Source organism: Acipenser ruthenus, chromosome 8, assembly GCF_902713425.1.
Source record: "Acipenser ruthenus chromosome 8, fAciRut3.2 maternal haplotype, whole genome shotgun sequence".
NCBI lineage: Eukaryota > Metazoa > Chordata > Actinopteri > Acipenseriformes > Acipenseridae > Acipenser > Acipenser ruthenus.
This window is the reverse complement of record NC_081196.1, coordinates 44,518,910-44,535,352: the sequence shown is the minus strand read 5'-3', so window position 1 is coordinate 44,535,352 and position 16,443 is coordinate 44,518,910. Positions and strand designations below refer to the sequence as shown.

General features: G+C 36.9%; 2 protein-coding genes across 5 annotated transcripts in view; one reads left to right on the top strand and one right to left on the bottom strand.

Moving 5' to 3' along the window:
* Nucleotides 1–9,262, top strand: part of LOC117406964 (fibroblast growth factor 14) — a 214,184-nt gene extending 204,922 nt beyond the window's left edge. For all 4 annotated transcript variants that reach the window (XM_034011456.3, XM_034011451.3, XM_034011452.3 and 1 more), the window contains 2 exons: nt 5,065–5,263; nt 6,319–9,262. In XM_034011456.3, the coding sequence (XP_033867347.1) occupies nt 5,065–5,263; nt 6,319–6,458 (339 nt within the window). In that variant the 3' untranslated portion in view covers nt 6,459–9,262. The remainder of the gene's footprint in view (nt 1–5,064; nt 5,264–6,318) is intronic.
* LOC117406959 (integrin beta-like protein 1) overlaps nt 7,707–16,443 on the bottom strand; it is an 87,722-nt gene continuing 78,985 nt past the window's right edge. The window contains exon 11 of the mRNA XM_034011438.3: nt 7,707–10,486. Coding sequence (XP_033867329.3) covers nt 10,398–10,486 — 89 coding nt within the window. The 3' untranslated portion in view covers nt 7,707–10,397. The remainder of the gene's footprint in view (nt 10,487–16,443) is intronic.

The following is a 16,443-nucleotide window of genomic DNA, read 5'->3' as shown; positions in this document are numbered from 1 at the left end:
TGAAACCACAGGATGTCAATACTTTATCGTGCTTCTTGTTGACTAAACTAAATTGGAAATCCTGGAGGAATGTAATTCACTGTGGCATTGGGGCACCATGGTCAGTGTGTTTTTATGTGTGACTAAGCTATTACTCTGTATCAGATAGGGTTTGGAAGCAATGCACCATATGTGAATGTATGTAAAATGTGAACCTTTTCTACAGTAGATATGCCTATATAAAAATACAATAGCATACTGTAATATAGTGCTGTCTTTTTTTAGTAAAACTGCCTATTTTAAATTAAGTTAACTTGGTTAGGCTTTTCTGAAATGGTGTTTCTAACACGGCAGTAAAAGGGGCAGCATCAGATGGATTAGGAAATAGAGACAAGCTAGAAGGGGCTGCATATGTACAGTACTGGCACAATTTGTGGCCATCATGACCTATTCTTATTAGATTAATACTAATATGGGACCTCTTCTAATGTCTTCATGTCGGTTGAGTTCTGTGTTCTTTGGGTTTCATCATGAGTGTACTGGGATTGTTAAGTATTGAAAGCAGGTTGAATTGGCAGGGGGTTTAAAGAGAGGTGATGTTGATTTAAAAAGTGAGTTCTGATGTTTCTTAAGAAAATGCACAAAGTCCTTTTCTTCAATTAATAATAGGTTTATTATAATACATGCAGGGAATCATGTCCCAAGTACAGAACAGACAGATTCCAAATTCTTATGACTTTACAAGATGTTAAATACCCCTTAACACAGGGCGGTTCCCCTCCCCTGTTTCTGGTACGTAACCAATGGTAAAGCGACCTGTTAATTGGTGTTGGTATTTTTACATGCCCCCCACCCAGCCAAAGCATGAATTTCAAAGGGTCCTTTGAAATTCAAAGTAACCAGATGTTATCCTGTTTCCCCAGACAGACTGGGTGTTGGAGGTGTGTGAGATTACAGGGGAGAGATCATTAAAGATGTATTCCTTCTTACTATAACAAAAGAATTGTAAAATGGTTAAGAATGTCTGCCCATGTTGTTGCATGATCTGAGTGAGATACTTAAACGTGAAGGAGCAGAAACGTTCAGAAATGAAAGTACTGTGTGTGTGTACACCAATTAAGATGTGTTCAAAAGATGTGACTATTTGTCATGTGCTGAGGTAGCCTTGTAAATGGCTCCTCAGCAAGAAATGACCATTTATGTTAACCAGCTATGGTTGTGTTTATTATCCTGGGTGTGTCAGTTTTCTTTTTTTCGTCAGCTGCCAGCAGTTGTTCGTTGGAGAAGGTGCCGTTGGTTAATTTAACCATCTTCTCAAGAGTATGCAACTTCAGATGACATTACCACTTGCTCCCACTTCCTCTGCTAATCCTTATGAACTAACAGCACATAGGAGATTTGTGAATTTAGTCACTCAGGTGCACGGAATGTGTGTTGTAAACAGACAGATCATTTAAACCAACCCCAATAATATTTGTTGTTATTTCTCTTTTCCTTGTTACAACAAGAGGTGCACAGGTAATTTGGTAATTTCCTGGGCATAACTGAAGAAAACCTACTGGACTGAATCCTTTACTAATCATGCGATTTGTAGGCTTAGATAAATAAAAGCACTTGGCAGTACTGAAGTATATTATATTTCTTATTTAGGTTGTATAATTATTATATATTTTTTTTCTGGGTGAATTTTTCTTAAGGGTATTTATTGGAAGGATCTAGAAGCCTCACCTTAAACTTCTTACATTTTGCTGCATTTTTGTCACTGCTTAGAGGAGTGCTAATGAGATACTGGCACTTTCTTTAGATGCTGCCTCCAGCTCATTTCCCAGGGTGTGCAACTGTGGCTTGAGGCACATTGTCTGGATGGGATGTAGGGCCTGTATTCTGGAGAAATGTCAGAAGGTGCCAAACCAATTAAAATACACAACCCTTACTGTGGGAGACCAAGACATGAATAGAACTGGGCTGAGTTTGTTTTGCAATACAAAATATGTATTTTATATTGATGATATTTCAACAGGATAGTTCTGTTCTCCAGAAGTTAGGATGACAAAAGCTAGGGGCAATTTAGTCAGATCTGTTTACACTAGGGCCAGCTTTTTTGTGTTTTTCTTGGAAGAATGCTGAGAAATTGTTCACAGTAGACCTCAGATTATGTCTTATCCAAGTTTGAGGGTCTGCCCAGAGGAGAGAGTGCCTCTACTGAGCCACCAGTGCACCTTCTTCTTGTAGCCCCTGGTAGTCAGTGGCAGTGCCCAATTCAAGTACTGGCCACACCCACAATTTGAAACCCTACCACAAACTATGTTGTCATTATCCCTGTGATGTGAGATGTGGTTCACTGCAGCACTATAAAGCTGTGGGAGCAGCACAATTGCAACCAGTCAATGAGAAATGGGGAAAGGTAAACATCCAACAGAACTTGAAATAGGCATAATAGTGGGTGCACGTCGAGTAGGTGCCACAGTAGCAAGGACAGTCATGCTGCTCAATCGGTTATCGGTCTGTATAAGCTATGGTAAATCAAAAGTGGCTGCCAGGAGAGTCAGCTTTGCCTGCAAACTGTTATGGGCAGAGGGAAAAGACATTAGAGAGGCTAGTCAGGTCTGAAATATTCATGACTGAATGGATAAACACCCCTCGTGACACCTTCAATCACATTTTGGAGTCTGTCACAGTGTCTAGGCTATGATTAGGGCAAACGGTGGCCCAACCCAATACTAGGTTAAGGTCCTAATAAAGTGTCCAGACAGTGCGAGTCTGGAGAACTGCATAACCAATAGCCATGAAACTTGTTTTTTTTTATCATCACCTGTGTTTTATAAATGAGTTGGTTTTAATGTCAAGGAGTGTGCATATTACCATTAAATGCAATTTTGGAAAAGTACAATATGTCCAGCAAGATCCTTCTGTGCTTGTAAATTGGATTTCAGTGCATGCAATTTACTTTGGCTGTGACATATTTGTAGAGACTGTGGGTGTACAATTGGAATATCCATGTAAGATTCAAGTTACTTGGGAACAGGCCTTTTTTCAGTAATAATAATAGAAGATACGCCCCTATGTAATACTGTAATGTCCCCCAGTTTTCTTTTTAACTACCACACTGTCTTACAATGTTAAAATTGAAGTATATTTATTGTTAAAATTTAAGAAAATGTCTTTTTGTATGATGATCTTTTTCTCAGCGGCTACATCAACTGATTTCTTCTGTCATTTGAATTAAGTGCTGTTATTTTTTTTACACATGGCAGAATATGCCTTTTTTATTTTCTTTGAGGCATCATAATATCTGATTGATACAATAAACCCTAAAAAGGGCACCCCCTATTGAAAAGAAGTAGTCCCTGACCTTTGGAAGATTAATACACAGTCTCGATTTCTGTAAATAAATTAACTGAACACGAAGCTGTATCCTCTTGAAGTGAAAACAAAATGTTTTAATGGAAACGACTGAGGGATTGCTCTTATGGCACATTTCCAAGCTGCACAATGCCTTTAATCCTGTGTTCTTTTCTTAACCTGGAGCTGAATCCTTAGACCTAAGTTTCTAAATGAAAATATAATCAATATACAAGCCTAAACTGGATTTAGGAGATAACTACTTATGGTTTGCCAAATGTCGACTCCGGGTCTTAATCTGTGTCTACCAGCAGCATTGTGGGTCAGCTGGTTGCCTCTCTGTCCTTGTAGACAACGGAGCCTTTACTCTTTTAATCAAGTTCATCCCAGAACACATCTGCATTCAGTCCGTTACATAATATCATCATTTCATCATTTGCTCTACTTTAATTGGCCAGTAATCTTTCTTCTATATATTAAAACTGCAGATGTTTTACCTATCATTTTATAAGTTTGAGGCAATAAAAAATGAATAAATAAAAAAAAATGGACAATTGAAAAACACTTCATAGGCATACATTAAAATAAGGTAGAACATGTATTGTGGTATTACGCTGTCGCATTATCCTCTGTGCAGAACACAGTTTACTAAAATACAGAAGAAAAATAACTAACAATGACATTTCCATAGAGATGCAAGAATTAATCAATCAATTAGTTAATGATTGGCAAGGATTTTATTTTGCGAGCCTCAATTCAAGTTCAGTGATTAATTAATCATCCTGCTGCCCAGCTTGTGCATGTACATTACATTACATTATTAGCACATGCATGTTTGCAGTTATATTGGAAGGCTTTCATGAAGAGTCTACATTTTCTTAATGCATATATTATATTTCTGTGTACAATAATATGTACTTGCATGTTTCCACTTGTATTTGGAGGCTTCAGGGAGGTGTTGACACATAATGTTTATTTCTTGCTTTCAATTATTGTTTGTCCAATATTGAATAAGGAGAGTGTTTGCTGATGGCATTTCCAGCAACTATACAAAAAAGTGTATTTTTAAACAATGCACTGTTGGTAATGCTGCAGTAACTGAATACTATGGTGGTACTAAAAAGAACAAACAGATGTATAAAGAGAATAACCTAAAAAGAAAAGATCTGATTGAGCACTCTCAACATTTTGGAAACTCTGAACTCTTTGGGGCAGTTCACTCTCACTTTTACGGTGATTGTGAGAATGGAAATCCATTCATTACAAACATGTGTTTAACCATGTGGTTTTGGTCACAATGTTGTTTCAACCACTAACTCCCAGAGAGACTATTACTATCTGTTAATTTACATCAAGATGCCCACCAGCTCAAGGCATTATGATCTGGACTGGCCTGTGTACTCCTGATATGTTGAAGTCTCCTTTCAACACTTGCGCTCTTGGCACGGTTAGTCGATATCAGTGGTGCACAACTCGGTCCTGGAGGGCTGGTGTCCCTGCTGGTTTTTATTCCAGCTGCACCCTAAAGTACTTTATTGGACCTTATTAGAAGCTTAATTAGTCCAATTAAGTAATTTAGGGTATGGTTAGAACAAAAACCAGGAGGGACACCGGCCCTCCATGACCTGAGTTGTGCACCACTGGTGTATATGCATCAAATACTGTATGAAATGTGTATATGCCATCCTGAAGCACTGTTTGGAGACACAGCTGACCTCACCGTTTTTTCTGTTTCTTTCGCAGGAACTTTTTACGCCAGAATGCAAGTTTAAAGAGTCTGTGTTTGAAAACTATTATGTGATCTACTCCTCCATGCTATACAGACAGCAAGAGTCTGGCAGGGCTTGGTTCCTGGGTCTCAATAAAGAAGGCCAAGTAATGAAGGGGAATCGAGTGAAGAAAACAAAACCAGCTGCTCATTTCCTGCCTAAGCCATTAGAAGGTAAAGACCAAACTCTCTTTCACTAGTAATTTCTCTTTAGTGTCAAGCGACTTCGGCCAATACATAAATACAACAAAAACTCAAGATGCAGGCATGTTCAACGGGATCCATACCATATTTAAAGTAAAACTCAGAGTAGTACAGGGACTAGGAGCAATTCATATCATATATGACATTAAAAGGACTAACATGTAAATTATATGATATTTGAACCTGCGGGAGATCAATATGTGTTTGACTGATTCAACGGGTTTACAATTAATGTGAATGTAATACTAGTATTACACTACACATGATACTGGTATCTCTACTATGTGTGCAATCGATATTGCCATAACAACTGAATAGCAAAACAATCCTTTATAAATCCATTTCTGGATATAGATTTTTTATTTTTTATTTTGCTCACTTTATTATAAAGTACATTTTGTTACTGCAGGGATCCAGTGTGTTCTTTACTTTAATATGTTTTAACATTAGCTGCTGGGTTTAGCCCTGTGCATTAGAACATCAGGCAAAAGTGGAGGTGTTGAAAGTGGTGGATAATGCACCACTGTACAAGAAAAAGAAAAAATGTTGCTGAAAAACAAGAGCAGCTTTAGTGTAAAGGTCGCTGAAGAGTGAACTCTTGTAGAATTATATATTTTACAACAATGGGAGAAAGGTTTTATGACCATATGGGATACTGCTGAACATTGTTTTTGCTGGATTTGCTTTTCCTCTGTGAGACGGTGAGAGATCCAGGGTACATCTAACAGGAATGACCTACGGGATGGATTTTTTTTGTATTTTTATGTCTCGATTCATAGATAACATAGGTCTAAGCCTTTCTCAAGGGAATAAGCAGCAGGTTTCACAGTCATTTCAAAGTTAAGCAAGGAAGGATGTTTCACATGTAGAACTCGTTAATGTGGAGTGTAATATTTGTAACTTTTTTGTACATGGTAAATGGCAGTGATAGCAAGGAAAACTGTATGAAATGTGTATATGTGTATATGCCATCCTGTTACTAAGTCTAATCCAATGTTGTTGTTATTTCCCCTTTGTCATTCTAGTTGCCATGTACAGAGAGCCATCATTGCATGATGTTGGAGAATCAGTTCCAAAGGCTGGAGTGACTCCGAGTAAAAGCACAAGCGCGTCTGCAATAATGAATGGCGGCAAACCGGTTAGCAAGACGAGCAAGACGACATAGCCAGATCTTAACAGCTGTGGTGACTAGAGCGAACCCATAACACTGTTGAGCAATTTATCCTGGACAGACTCTTTAACATTCAGTTGCCAGCAGATCAGGTTCAGGGAAGTGAACTCTTGCTTCTCACTGAACTGTTTCGCAAGTGGATAAATCCCAACGTGTATCTAATAAATCTAAAAGGAGAAGAAACCTGGATAACCAGATAAACAGACCATGGAATGCCCTACCAGATATGGAATGCCTTTTTAATCTTTTCTGTAACTGTGACACTCCATGTGAATGATGTATTTCACAGCCACACGTGGTACCTTGCCTGCTGACAGTTACCCATAATTCCCATTTGAGCCCAGTTTCAGCAAAGTCCATGTAATTCTGAGCTGTTTTCTATTCCACGGTTGACCAGCCCATTTCTGGTTAAATGCTGTAAACATGTAGTAATATGGACTGCATCTCCCCTTTTTATAAGTCTGCTATCTATCTCTCTTTTGCTTTCTTTATTTCTGTCTTCAATGTTTTAGAAGTTTTTGCTATGTGTGATTTTCAGATACACACAAAAATACACACACACACACTGACACAACAAAAGATGCCACATGTGGCTTGTTTCAAAGCAAGCAATCAGGAAGCTTCTAAGTAAACTAATTTGGAAAACCACAAAAAAAAGGAATCTGTGTCTGAGGCACAGAGCATTGATTTTACATATTATTGAAAACACTGCAAAGACTGACAGATAGCTCATAAGATTGGTGTGAGTTCAGATAGAATTATGTCATCCAAAATCAATGTAAAGTCAGTTGGTGAGTATTTCGTGCCTATAGTTCTTTTTATTTGTGGTCCTTACCATACATATCAGAAGCTGATTCTGCTAGCAGTGACATTTGCCTTGCCCAGGGAATAGGAAATGCAATTATTATATTTATTTTTTTAGAGCATGGGCTCTAGGAAACTCTATAGGCCTTGTAGGCCTCTGGTTCAGGCCCATCCTTCGTATGCTGACCTTCCCCAAATAATGAGCTATGCTTATGACTAGCAAAGGGATCACACAATGTGCAGCCATTTAAAATATCTACTCTAGTCAGTGTCTGATAATGCTGAATGTACCGGTAAGTAGATGTCTTTATGACTGGCTGCATCCCACTGTTAAGCAAAGCATGGGCAAGGTTAGTCTTGTGTTCTTTCTTGTAGCAGCAATGCAGGAAATAGCTTATATTATAATGTTTTCATTGTAAAAAAAACAAACAAAAAAAAGACAATAAAAAAACATAATTTTTAATAACTAGACATATTAAGAGATATAGGAGAGGATTTTTTTTTTTTTTAGCTCAGCATGCAGAGTCCAGTACTTCTTATATTGGCCTATGTGCCTGTGCATACCTCTAACCCAGCATGCAAAAACATGTACCCAAAGCTGGGTTAAAGGTGCCTCATAATCAGTTCACATCCAGGAGAAGACTAGTAGCATATTAAAAATGGTCAAATTAACACTGTTTTAGTCGGTTTTTACATGATTGGGTTATCCTTAACCTACCAGATGAATGCTTTTTTTTTCTTTTTTTTTTTTGCAATTTGAAAAATGGAACTGAAAATATGGTTTGCATATTGAGAAAACCGTATCTCTTCCTTTGGCCTTTTCACTAGTCTCTGGGAGTTCTGATCAATACATTTTCATTTAGTATTCATTCTGTAAAGGGTATGTGTACCCAGACAGATTTTTCAAAACCACACACATGCATGCTAAGGCCCCATTATTGAATTTAGTGAATAACAGTCAAATATTTTAATATATAGAGGACCCAACTGTGGCAACATTTTAAACCATCGCCATAACAAAAAACTAAATGTTATTCTGTTTTTAATTGGCACGTTATAGTATAAAGGTTATTACGTGGTGATGTTTGTTTTCTGTTAAAAAAAATATCAAACAAAACATAACATTCCACTGCTTTTTTGTTCTGAAGCATCATCTAGACATTTCTGTATTGATTTATGATGAATTTCCAGAATCAAAGGATCAGTATAAACTTGTCTTGCTTCATTTATTTTCATAATAGTTTTATTAAATAAGAGTTTGTATATTGTTATAAGCTAGATTGATGCTGTGCTGCTAAATTTCAAATATATTAAGGAATTCATTTGAAAATGTATAATTTCTCGATCTTGATGGAATTACGAGCTAGTTTCTTATTAGGAGAAGTGAAGCACATTAGCTAAAATGTACTATTTAAGTATTTACAAAGCTACATTAATGCTATAATACAGTAATATGCACAAAAGGAATTTAACATTTTAATTCTATTTAGGGCTGGTGTCCCGTGTCCACGTAATACAAAATCATAATTTTCAACAGTGAACCCTACATGCTGGGCTATACTCGCCTGCAAACCAGTTGACTGGGTAAATTAAGGCTGAATTTATTTTTGTAAATGACTAGTGTGTAAAATGTAACACCTCTGTTCTTTTTCTTTTTGGTTTCTACGGATTGTCTGTGATGGTGTTTATTCCTATGAACGGTTGTCTTTGAACAGTTTTTTCTTAACATGTTTAAACATACCAGGCGGAAGGGGGCTTTGTTATTTGTGCTTTGGTTAATACTTTTAATTTGTCTGTTGTCTCATCTGTTGCATGGGAAGAGGATGGCATTGATGAACTGCATGTAGTAGGCTATGTGTATAAAGAACTGTTGGTTTGTACTGCTAACTTTACATCCATATATGCAAAGAGTTTGTCTGCACTACTTGTGTTTATTTGTTGTACACACAGATACAACATATTGAATAAAACTATTTATATAAAGGCATACTAAACATAGGCTACAAACTTAATGCTATAGAATATGCAGTACAATACTGCACTGGTCAAACATAGGGGTTAAACATACACAGAGAGGTACTGATGTGTATGATAAATTGTGTGAAAAGGCCACGGTAGATTGATGTTTTCAGCTCCTTATCTTTCATTTCTTTTTGTACTGTCAACCTTCTTTTCAAGGATAAAGGTATATATCCTGTGGCAACATAGTCACAGCACACAAGATTCTTTATTGATGTGTGTGTTTCATGTTTATAATAGACACTGATGTTCTAGCACTCACAACAGAACAGAAGGAATTTCTTTTAAGTCCATTGCATTTAAAAAAAAAAAAAAAAAATGTTCATATCCCCACTGATGTTGCCTCATAACAGAAGCAATTTCATTGGAGATATTGTTCTTCCTTTAGAAAATGTCTGTTACATTATTCTAATTATTGGATAGACTGTATGTAATAACCCTGTTATAATGATGTACCCATGTAATTTTATACATTTAATGAAACTAGTTGTGGATATATGGATATTCTGCACCATGCAAATGCTGTAGCAAGCAGCACATACATTAAATTTCTTAATTACAAAAATACATGTTACATGATATCTTGCTTAAACGTAGGGTACATCCCACTTTATTTAAACCTTTTGATAGGTCATAAAACCACATAATTAAAATGTACTGTATGTACCCTTGTACACAAGGAACCTGACAGGCTAAAACAGTACAGTCTCATTTTAAATCATATTTCATGTCTGAACTGTACCCATTTAGTTCCCATCATCTAAGCTTCCAGATTATGTAAGTATTCCTAAATAACAGTTTTATATACATATAGTTGTATAATACACATGTTACTAGGTAATGTTTCTTTAAACAAAAAAGACAACAGGATAAATACTGTAGCTTCAACAGTTGGGTTACTTGCTTACAATAATATCTGCAGTTTTAATAATTTGTAACCAGTAATTGGAATGCTATTATACAATTGATACGCAGAAATCTGAGAACTTTATCTCAAGTATATCTCAAGTTTTAAGTGATTCGCTCTCCTTATGATTGACATTACTTACTGCTTCTCTATTGTACTAAGCAGCCTTAACAACAGTCTTTCGCATTGCCTCTGCAACCTCATTAGTATTCTGCTCCAATCCAGATCTCACAGGCATTTCCAGTCCATTCTTCCCAGCAGTCACAGTTCCCACAGTTACAGACTCCGTTCCCTGAATCAAGGCAAGAAAAAGAACAATTATTACTATACCACCACACCCTGTACACCATCATTCCTCTTTCGATAGAGGGGGCAAATTATTCTTAAATAGAGGCACTTACAGAGTACAGTATAAACAGTGCAGGGCCTGCATACAGCTTTTCGCTTTGGAGGGTTTATACTATTTGCTACATTGCACTGTCCACAGTCCACATACTGCTCTGTGAGAGATATCTGTCAAATGTGTTTTTGTAACCCTGTTTATAGAGCTGCCCTCTCACCCATGCTGGTCTTCAAAATTATTTTTAATAGCTGCAGACCGACAAAGCAGACAAGGCTAATCTAGTGACACTGTGGAATCATCAGAGAAAAAGTAAACTGAACTAAACCATGATAAGGCAATGGTAATAAACTCGATTTTAACACCTTAGTCAGTCTACCTTCAAGAAAAAGTTACATACACACATTTTTGTTTTCTGTCAAGAGCTTTTTTTCATAAACAAAGTGATTTATAAAATACAGTAAAACAAATAAATTAGAGGATTAAGGGGAGGTTGGAAACAAATGAAAGAACAAAAGAAAACAAATTGAAGGGAAAATAGTACCATACTGTTAATGATAAAAAATAAAAAATAATAAAAGAAAATAATTAAAAAATATGTATATATACAGTACTGTGCAAAGGTTTTAGGCATGTGTGAAAAAATGCTGTAAAGTAAGAATGCTTTCAAAAATAGACATGTTAATAGATTATATTTATCAATGAACTAAATGCAAATTGAGTGAACAAAAGAAAAATCTAAATCAAATCCATATTTGGTGTGACCACCCTTTGCCTTCAAAACAGCATCAATTCTTCTAGGTACACTTGCACAAAGTCAGGGATTTTGTAGGCATATAGTCAGTTGTATGATTAAACAATTATACCAAACAGGTGCTAATGATCATCAATTCAATATGTAGGTTGAAACACAATCATTAACTGAAACAGAAACAGCTGTGTAGGAGGAATAAAACTGGGTGAGGTACAGCCAAACTCAGCTAACAAGGTGAGGTTGCTGAAGACAGTTTACTGTCAAAAGTCATACACCATGGCAAGACTGAGCACAGCAACAAGACACAAGGTCATTATACTGCATCAGCAAGGTCTCTCCCAGACAGAAATTTCAAGGCAGACAGGGGTTTCCAGATGTGCTGTCCAAGCTCTTTTGAAGAAGCACAAAGAAACGGGCAACGTTGAGGACCGTAGACGCAGTGGTCGGCCAAGGAAACTTATGCAGCAGATGAAAGACACATCATGCTTACTTCCCTTCGCAATCGGAAGATGTCCAGCAGTGCCATCAGCTCAGAATTGGCAGAAAACAGTGGGACCCTGGTACACCCATCTACTGTCCGGAGAAGTCTGGTCAGAAGTGGCCATCATGGAAGACTTGCGGCCAAAAAGCCATACCTCCGACGTGGAAACAAGGCCAAGCGACTCAACTATGCACGAAAACACAGGAACTGTGGTGCAGAAAAATGGCAGCAGGTGCTCTGGACTGATGAGTCAAAATTTGAAATATTTGGCTGTAGCAGAAGGCAGTTTGTTCGCCAAAGGGCTGGAGAGCGGTACACGAATGAGTGTCTGCAGGCAACAGTGAAGCATGGCGGAGGTTCCTTGCAAGTTTGGGGCTGCATTTCTGCAAATGGAGTTGGGGATTTGGTCAGAATTAATGGTCTCCTCAATGCTGAGAAGTACAGGCAGATACTTATCCATCATGCAATACCACCAGGGAGGCATCTGATTGGCCCCAAATTTATTCTGCAGCATGACAACGACCCCAAACATACAGCGAAAGTCATTAAGAACTATCTTCAGCGTAAAGAAGAACAAGGAGTCCTGGAAGTGATGGTATGGCCCCCACAGAGCCCTGATCTCAACATCCTCGAGTCTGTCTGGGATTACATGAAGAGAGACAAGCAACTGAGGCTGCCTAAATCCACAGAAGAACTGTGGTTAGTTCTCCAAGATGTTTGGGCCAACCTACCTGCCGAGTTCCTTCAAAAACTGTGTGCAAGTGTACCTAGAAGAATTGATGCTGTTTTGAAGGCAAAGGGTGGTCACACCAAATATTGATTTGATGTAGATTTTTCTTCTGTTCACTCACTTTGCATTTTATTAATTGATAAATATAAATTATTAACATGTCTATTTTTGAAAGCATTCTTACTTTACAGCATTTTGCACAGTACTGTATATAAAATTACTTAAACTGGTCCTGTCTTACACAATTTATATTTATTTTTGACACAGTACAAAAGATACCAGATCAATTTTCTTTTTAGAAGCATAAGTAAACAAAAAAATAAAGTATAGCAATATAAAGTACAGATGGTAATAACAATAACTTGAAATGAGGAAGTATGCAGTAAGGCGGCTGCATATATATATATATATATATATATATATATATATATATATATATATATATATATACCATCCTATGAGCTTTTAGTGAAATTAAATAGAAAGCACATGTTAATAATGTAGCTGTTTTAATCAAATCAACTGTTGCCTGGTTAACCAAGCTCATTATTTCATAACTCATAGCAAATGTCAAGATTTCTTTTCAGTGTCTGATGTTTCTTGAAAGTAGACAACTAAGCTCCACTCCCTAACCCTCTAAAGTCATCATTTATGCATTCTGGGTGATGGATAGAATTAATTAAATAATGCATTCATATAAATAACAAACCCTGGAGGAGAGGCATTCAGTTAAATGAACATTTCTTGGTCACTGGTCCTGTGGTAACATGGGTGACTTTTCAAATGGGAACCTTCAAGCATACATGGACTGAAATAACCATTTTTAATAGCAGTTAAAACCACAGCCACTGAACACTTTGCTGAGGAAGAGATATGTCGCAAAGCTCTTCTCAAGGGAAATACCTGTATAATTTCCACCAGTATTGCCAAAATAGAAGCCTGGCAAATAAAATAACAAACCAATCTTGTTTTTTAAAATGGTGATGTTAGCACAAAAGCTTTTGGAACAAATTTGTATGGAATAATTTGGCACAATGTCACTTATAATGACCTAAATCGTGTTAGCTTGAAAACAGTTTCATTACTGACTGGACCATGGCTGAATTAAGGAATTAATACAACAAATAATTATGTCTAGCTGGTGGATACTTCAGATAACATTTCACACTCAATGGGGTGTTTATTGGACCACAGGTTTAAATAGTAACTTAAAAAAGATTTCCTAACTCAATGGATTGCAACAGATACATTTAAAACAAGCATGTCAGTGACGTCCACTCCACGCAAAGCTGTAAATTCAAAAACTATCGGCAACACTGCATGCACATGTAAAAATGTAAGTTTGACCTATAGCCATACAGAAATATGCCTTTATATATAAGAACATAAGAAAGTTTACAAACGAGAGGTGGCCATTCAGCCCATCTTGCTTGTTTGGTTGTTAGTAGCTTATTGATCCCAGATTCTCATCAAGCAGCTTCTTGAAGGATCCCAGGGTGTCAGCTTCAACAACATTACTGGGGAGTTGGTTGCAGACCCTCACAATTTTCTGTGTAAAAAAGTGCCTCTTATTTTCTGTTCTGAATGCCCCTTTATCTAATATCCATTTGTGACGCCTGGTCCTTGTTTCTTTTTTCAGGTCAAAAAAGTCCCCTGGGTCGACACTGTCTGTACCTTTTAGGATTTTGAATGCTTGAATCAGCTCACTGCATAGTCTTCTTTGTTCAAGACTGAATAGATTCAATTCTTTTAGCCTGTCTGCATACGACATGCCTTTTAAACCTGGGATAATTCTGGTTGCTCTTCTTTGCACTCTTTCTAGAGCAGCAATATCCTTTTTGTAACGAGGTGACCAGAACTGAACACAATATTCTAGGTGAGGTCTTACTAATGCATTGTAAAGTTTTAACATTACTTCCCTTGATTTAAATTCAACACTTCTCACAATATATCCGAGCATCTTGTTGGCCTATTTTATAGCTTCCCCACATTGTCTAGATGAAGACATTTCTGAGTCAACATAAACTCCTAGGTCTTTTTCATAGATCCCTTCTTCAATTTCAGTATCTCCCATATGATATTTATAATGCACATTTTTTGCCTGAGTGCAATACTTTACACTTTTCTCTAATAAATGTCATTTGCCATGTGTCTGCCCAGTTCTGAATGCTGTCTAGATCATTTTGAATGACTTTTGCTGCTGCAACAGTGTTTGCCACTCCTCCTATTTTTGTGTCATCTGCAAACTTAACGAGTTTGCTTACTATACCAGAATCTCAATCATTAATGTAGATTAGGAATAGCAGAGGACCTAATATTGACCCCTGTGGAACACCACTGGTTACCTAGCTCCATTTTGAGGTTTCTCCTCTAATCAGTACTTTCTGTTTTCTACATGTTAACCACTCCCTAATCCATGTGCATGCATTTCCTTGAATCCCTACTGTGCTCAGTTTGAGAATTAATCTTTTATGCTGGACTTTGTCAAAAGCTTTCTGGAAGTTGAAATAAACCATGTGGTATGTTTTGCAATTATCCATTGTCGATGTTGCATCCTCAAAAAAATCAAGCAGGTTAGTTAGACACGATCTCCCTTTCCTAAAACCATGTTGACTGTCTCCCAGTATATTGTTCCCATATAGGTAATTTTCCATTTTGGAGCTTATTATAGTTTCCATAAATTTACATAAAATAGAAGTCAGGCTTATTGGTCTGTAGTTACCTGGTTCAGTTTTGTCCCCCTTTTTGTGGATCGTTATTACATTTGCAGTTTTCCAGTCTGTCGGTACAACCCCTGTGTCAAGAGACTACCCTGTGTCTACAGACTGATACTCTAAATAACTTTCACTAAAGAATGTCCAAACCAAGTATCATCACAATTAAACAAGTGATTATCAATTATATATACAGTGTATATATATATACAGTGTGTATATATATATATATATATATATATATAATTTCTAATTTTCTCTCTTCTACCCAGCGTTTTGTGGAAGTAAACAAAGCCTTGAAAAATTGAAACCGTAAACTAGAAGAAACTTCAACCTGGTTCTATAGAAAAGTAATTTATAATGTAACACGCATTAGGAAGTATTCATAGGGGAGGGTCTCTAGTATCCTGTTAAACAGCCGCACAGCTCTGCTTCACTGTTCTGCTTGCTCACCCAATATTTTGAGCTCAATTACTTAAAGTGGTCCTGTCTTACACAATTTATATTTATTTTTGACACAGTACAAAATAGATACCAGATCGATTTTCTTTTTAGAAGCATAATTAAACAAAAAAGTAAATAAAGTATAGAAAGAAAAGTACAAATGGTAATAACAATAACTTGAAACGAGGAAGTATGCAGTGAGAGTTTATGACGGCTGCATGCAAGGGCTTTATTTAAGTGATACGCCTGTCAATGAATGCTCTACTGTGTGAAAGTTGACCATGAATGGAGCTATGTGTCCCAAGCCGCCGAGAAAAGCTTTAGGAAAATAGTCCCAAAAATGTTCATAAAAGGATCACATACATAATTAAAGAAAAGAAGAAAAAAAACACATTATTAAACAAATAACTTTTTACTTGTCACAGTTGCTTATAGTTTAGCTGGACAGTGCCAGATATCTGTTTGTGAATTGTCGGTGTCTCGGTTTGTTGTTGTTGAAAGATGCTGAGCTCCAGTCGAGCTGGCAGGCTGGGATTGGCTGATTCGGCACTTGTGGGTACAGGACTGTTTGCTTTCATCAGGGCAAATAATTAATTGGCTGGTTTTGGTGGATAATAAAATACATTTTACCAATCATGTCTCTGCTTAGTAATTGCTGTCCAATAGATGTGAACTAAGCTTTCAATACAGCAAGTCAAAATGAAAAACACGGCACTGGCACCGGCTGATTTTAAGTTTGATTCCCAGTTGATCCGGTGACGGTCCATCTACTGTTTGATAGAAGCC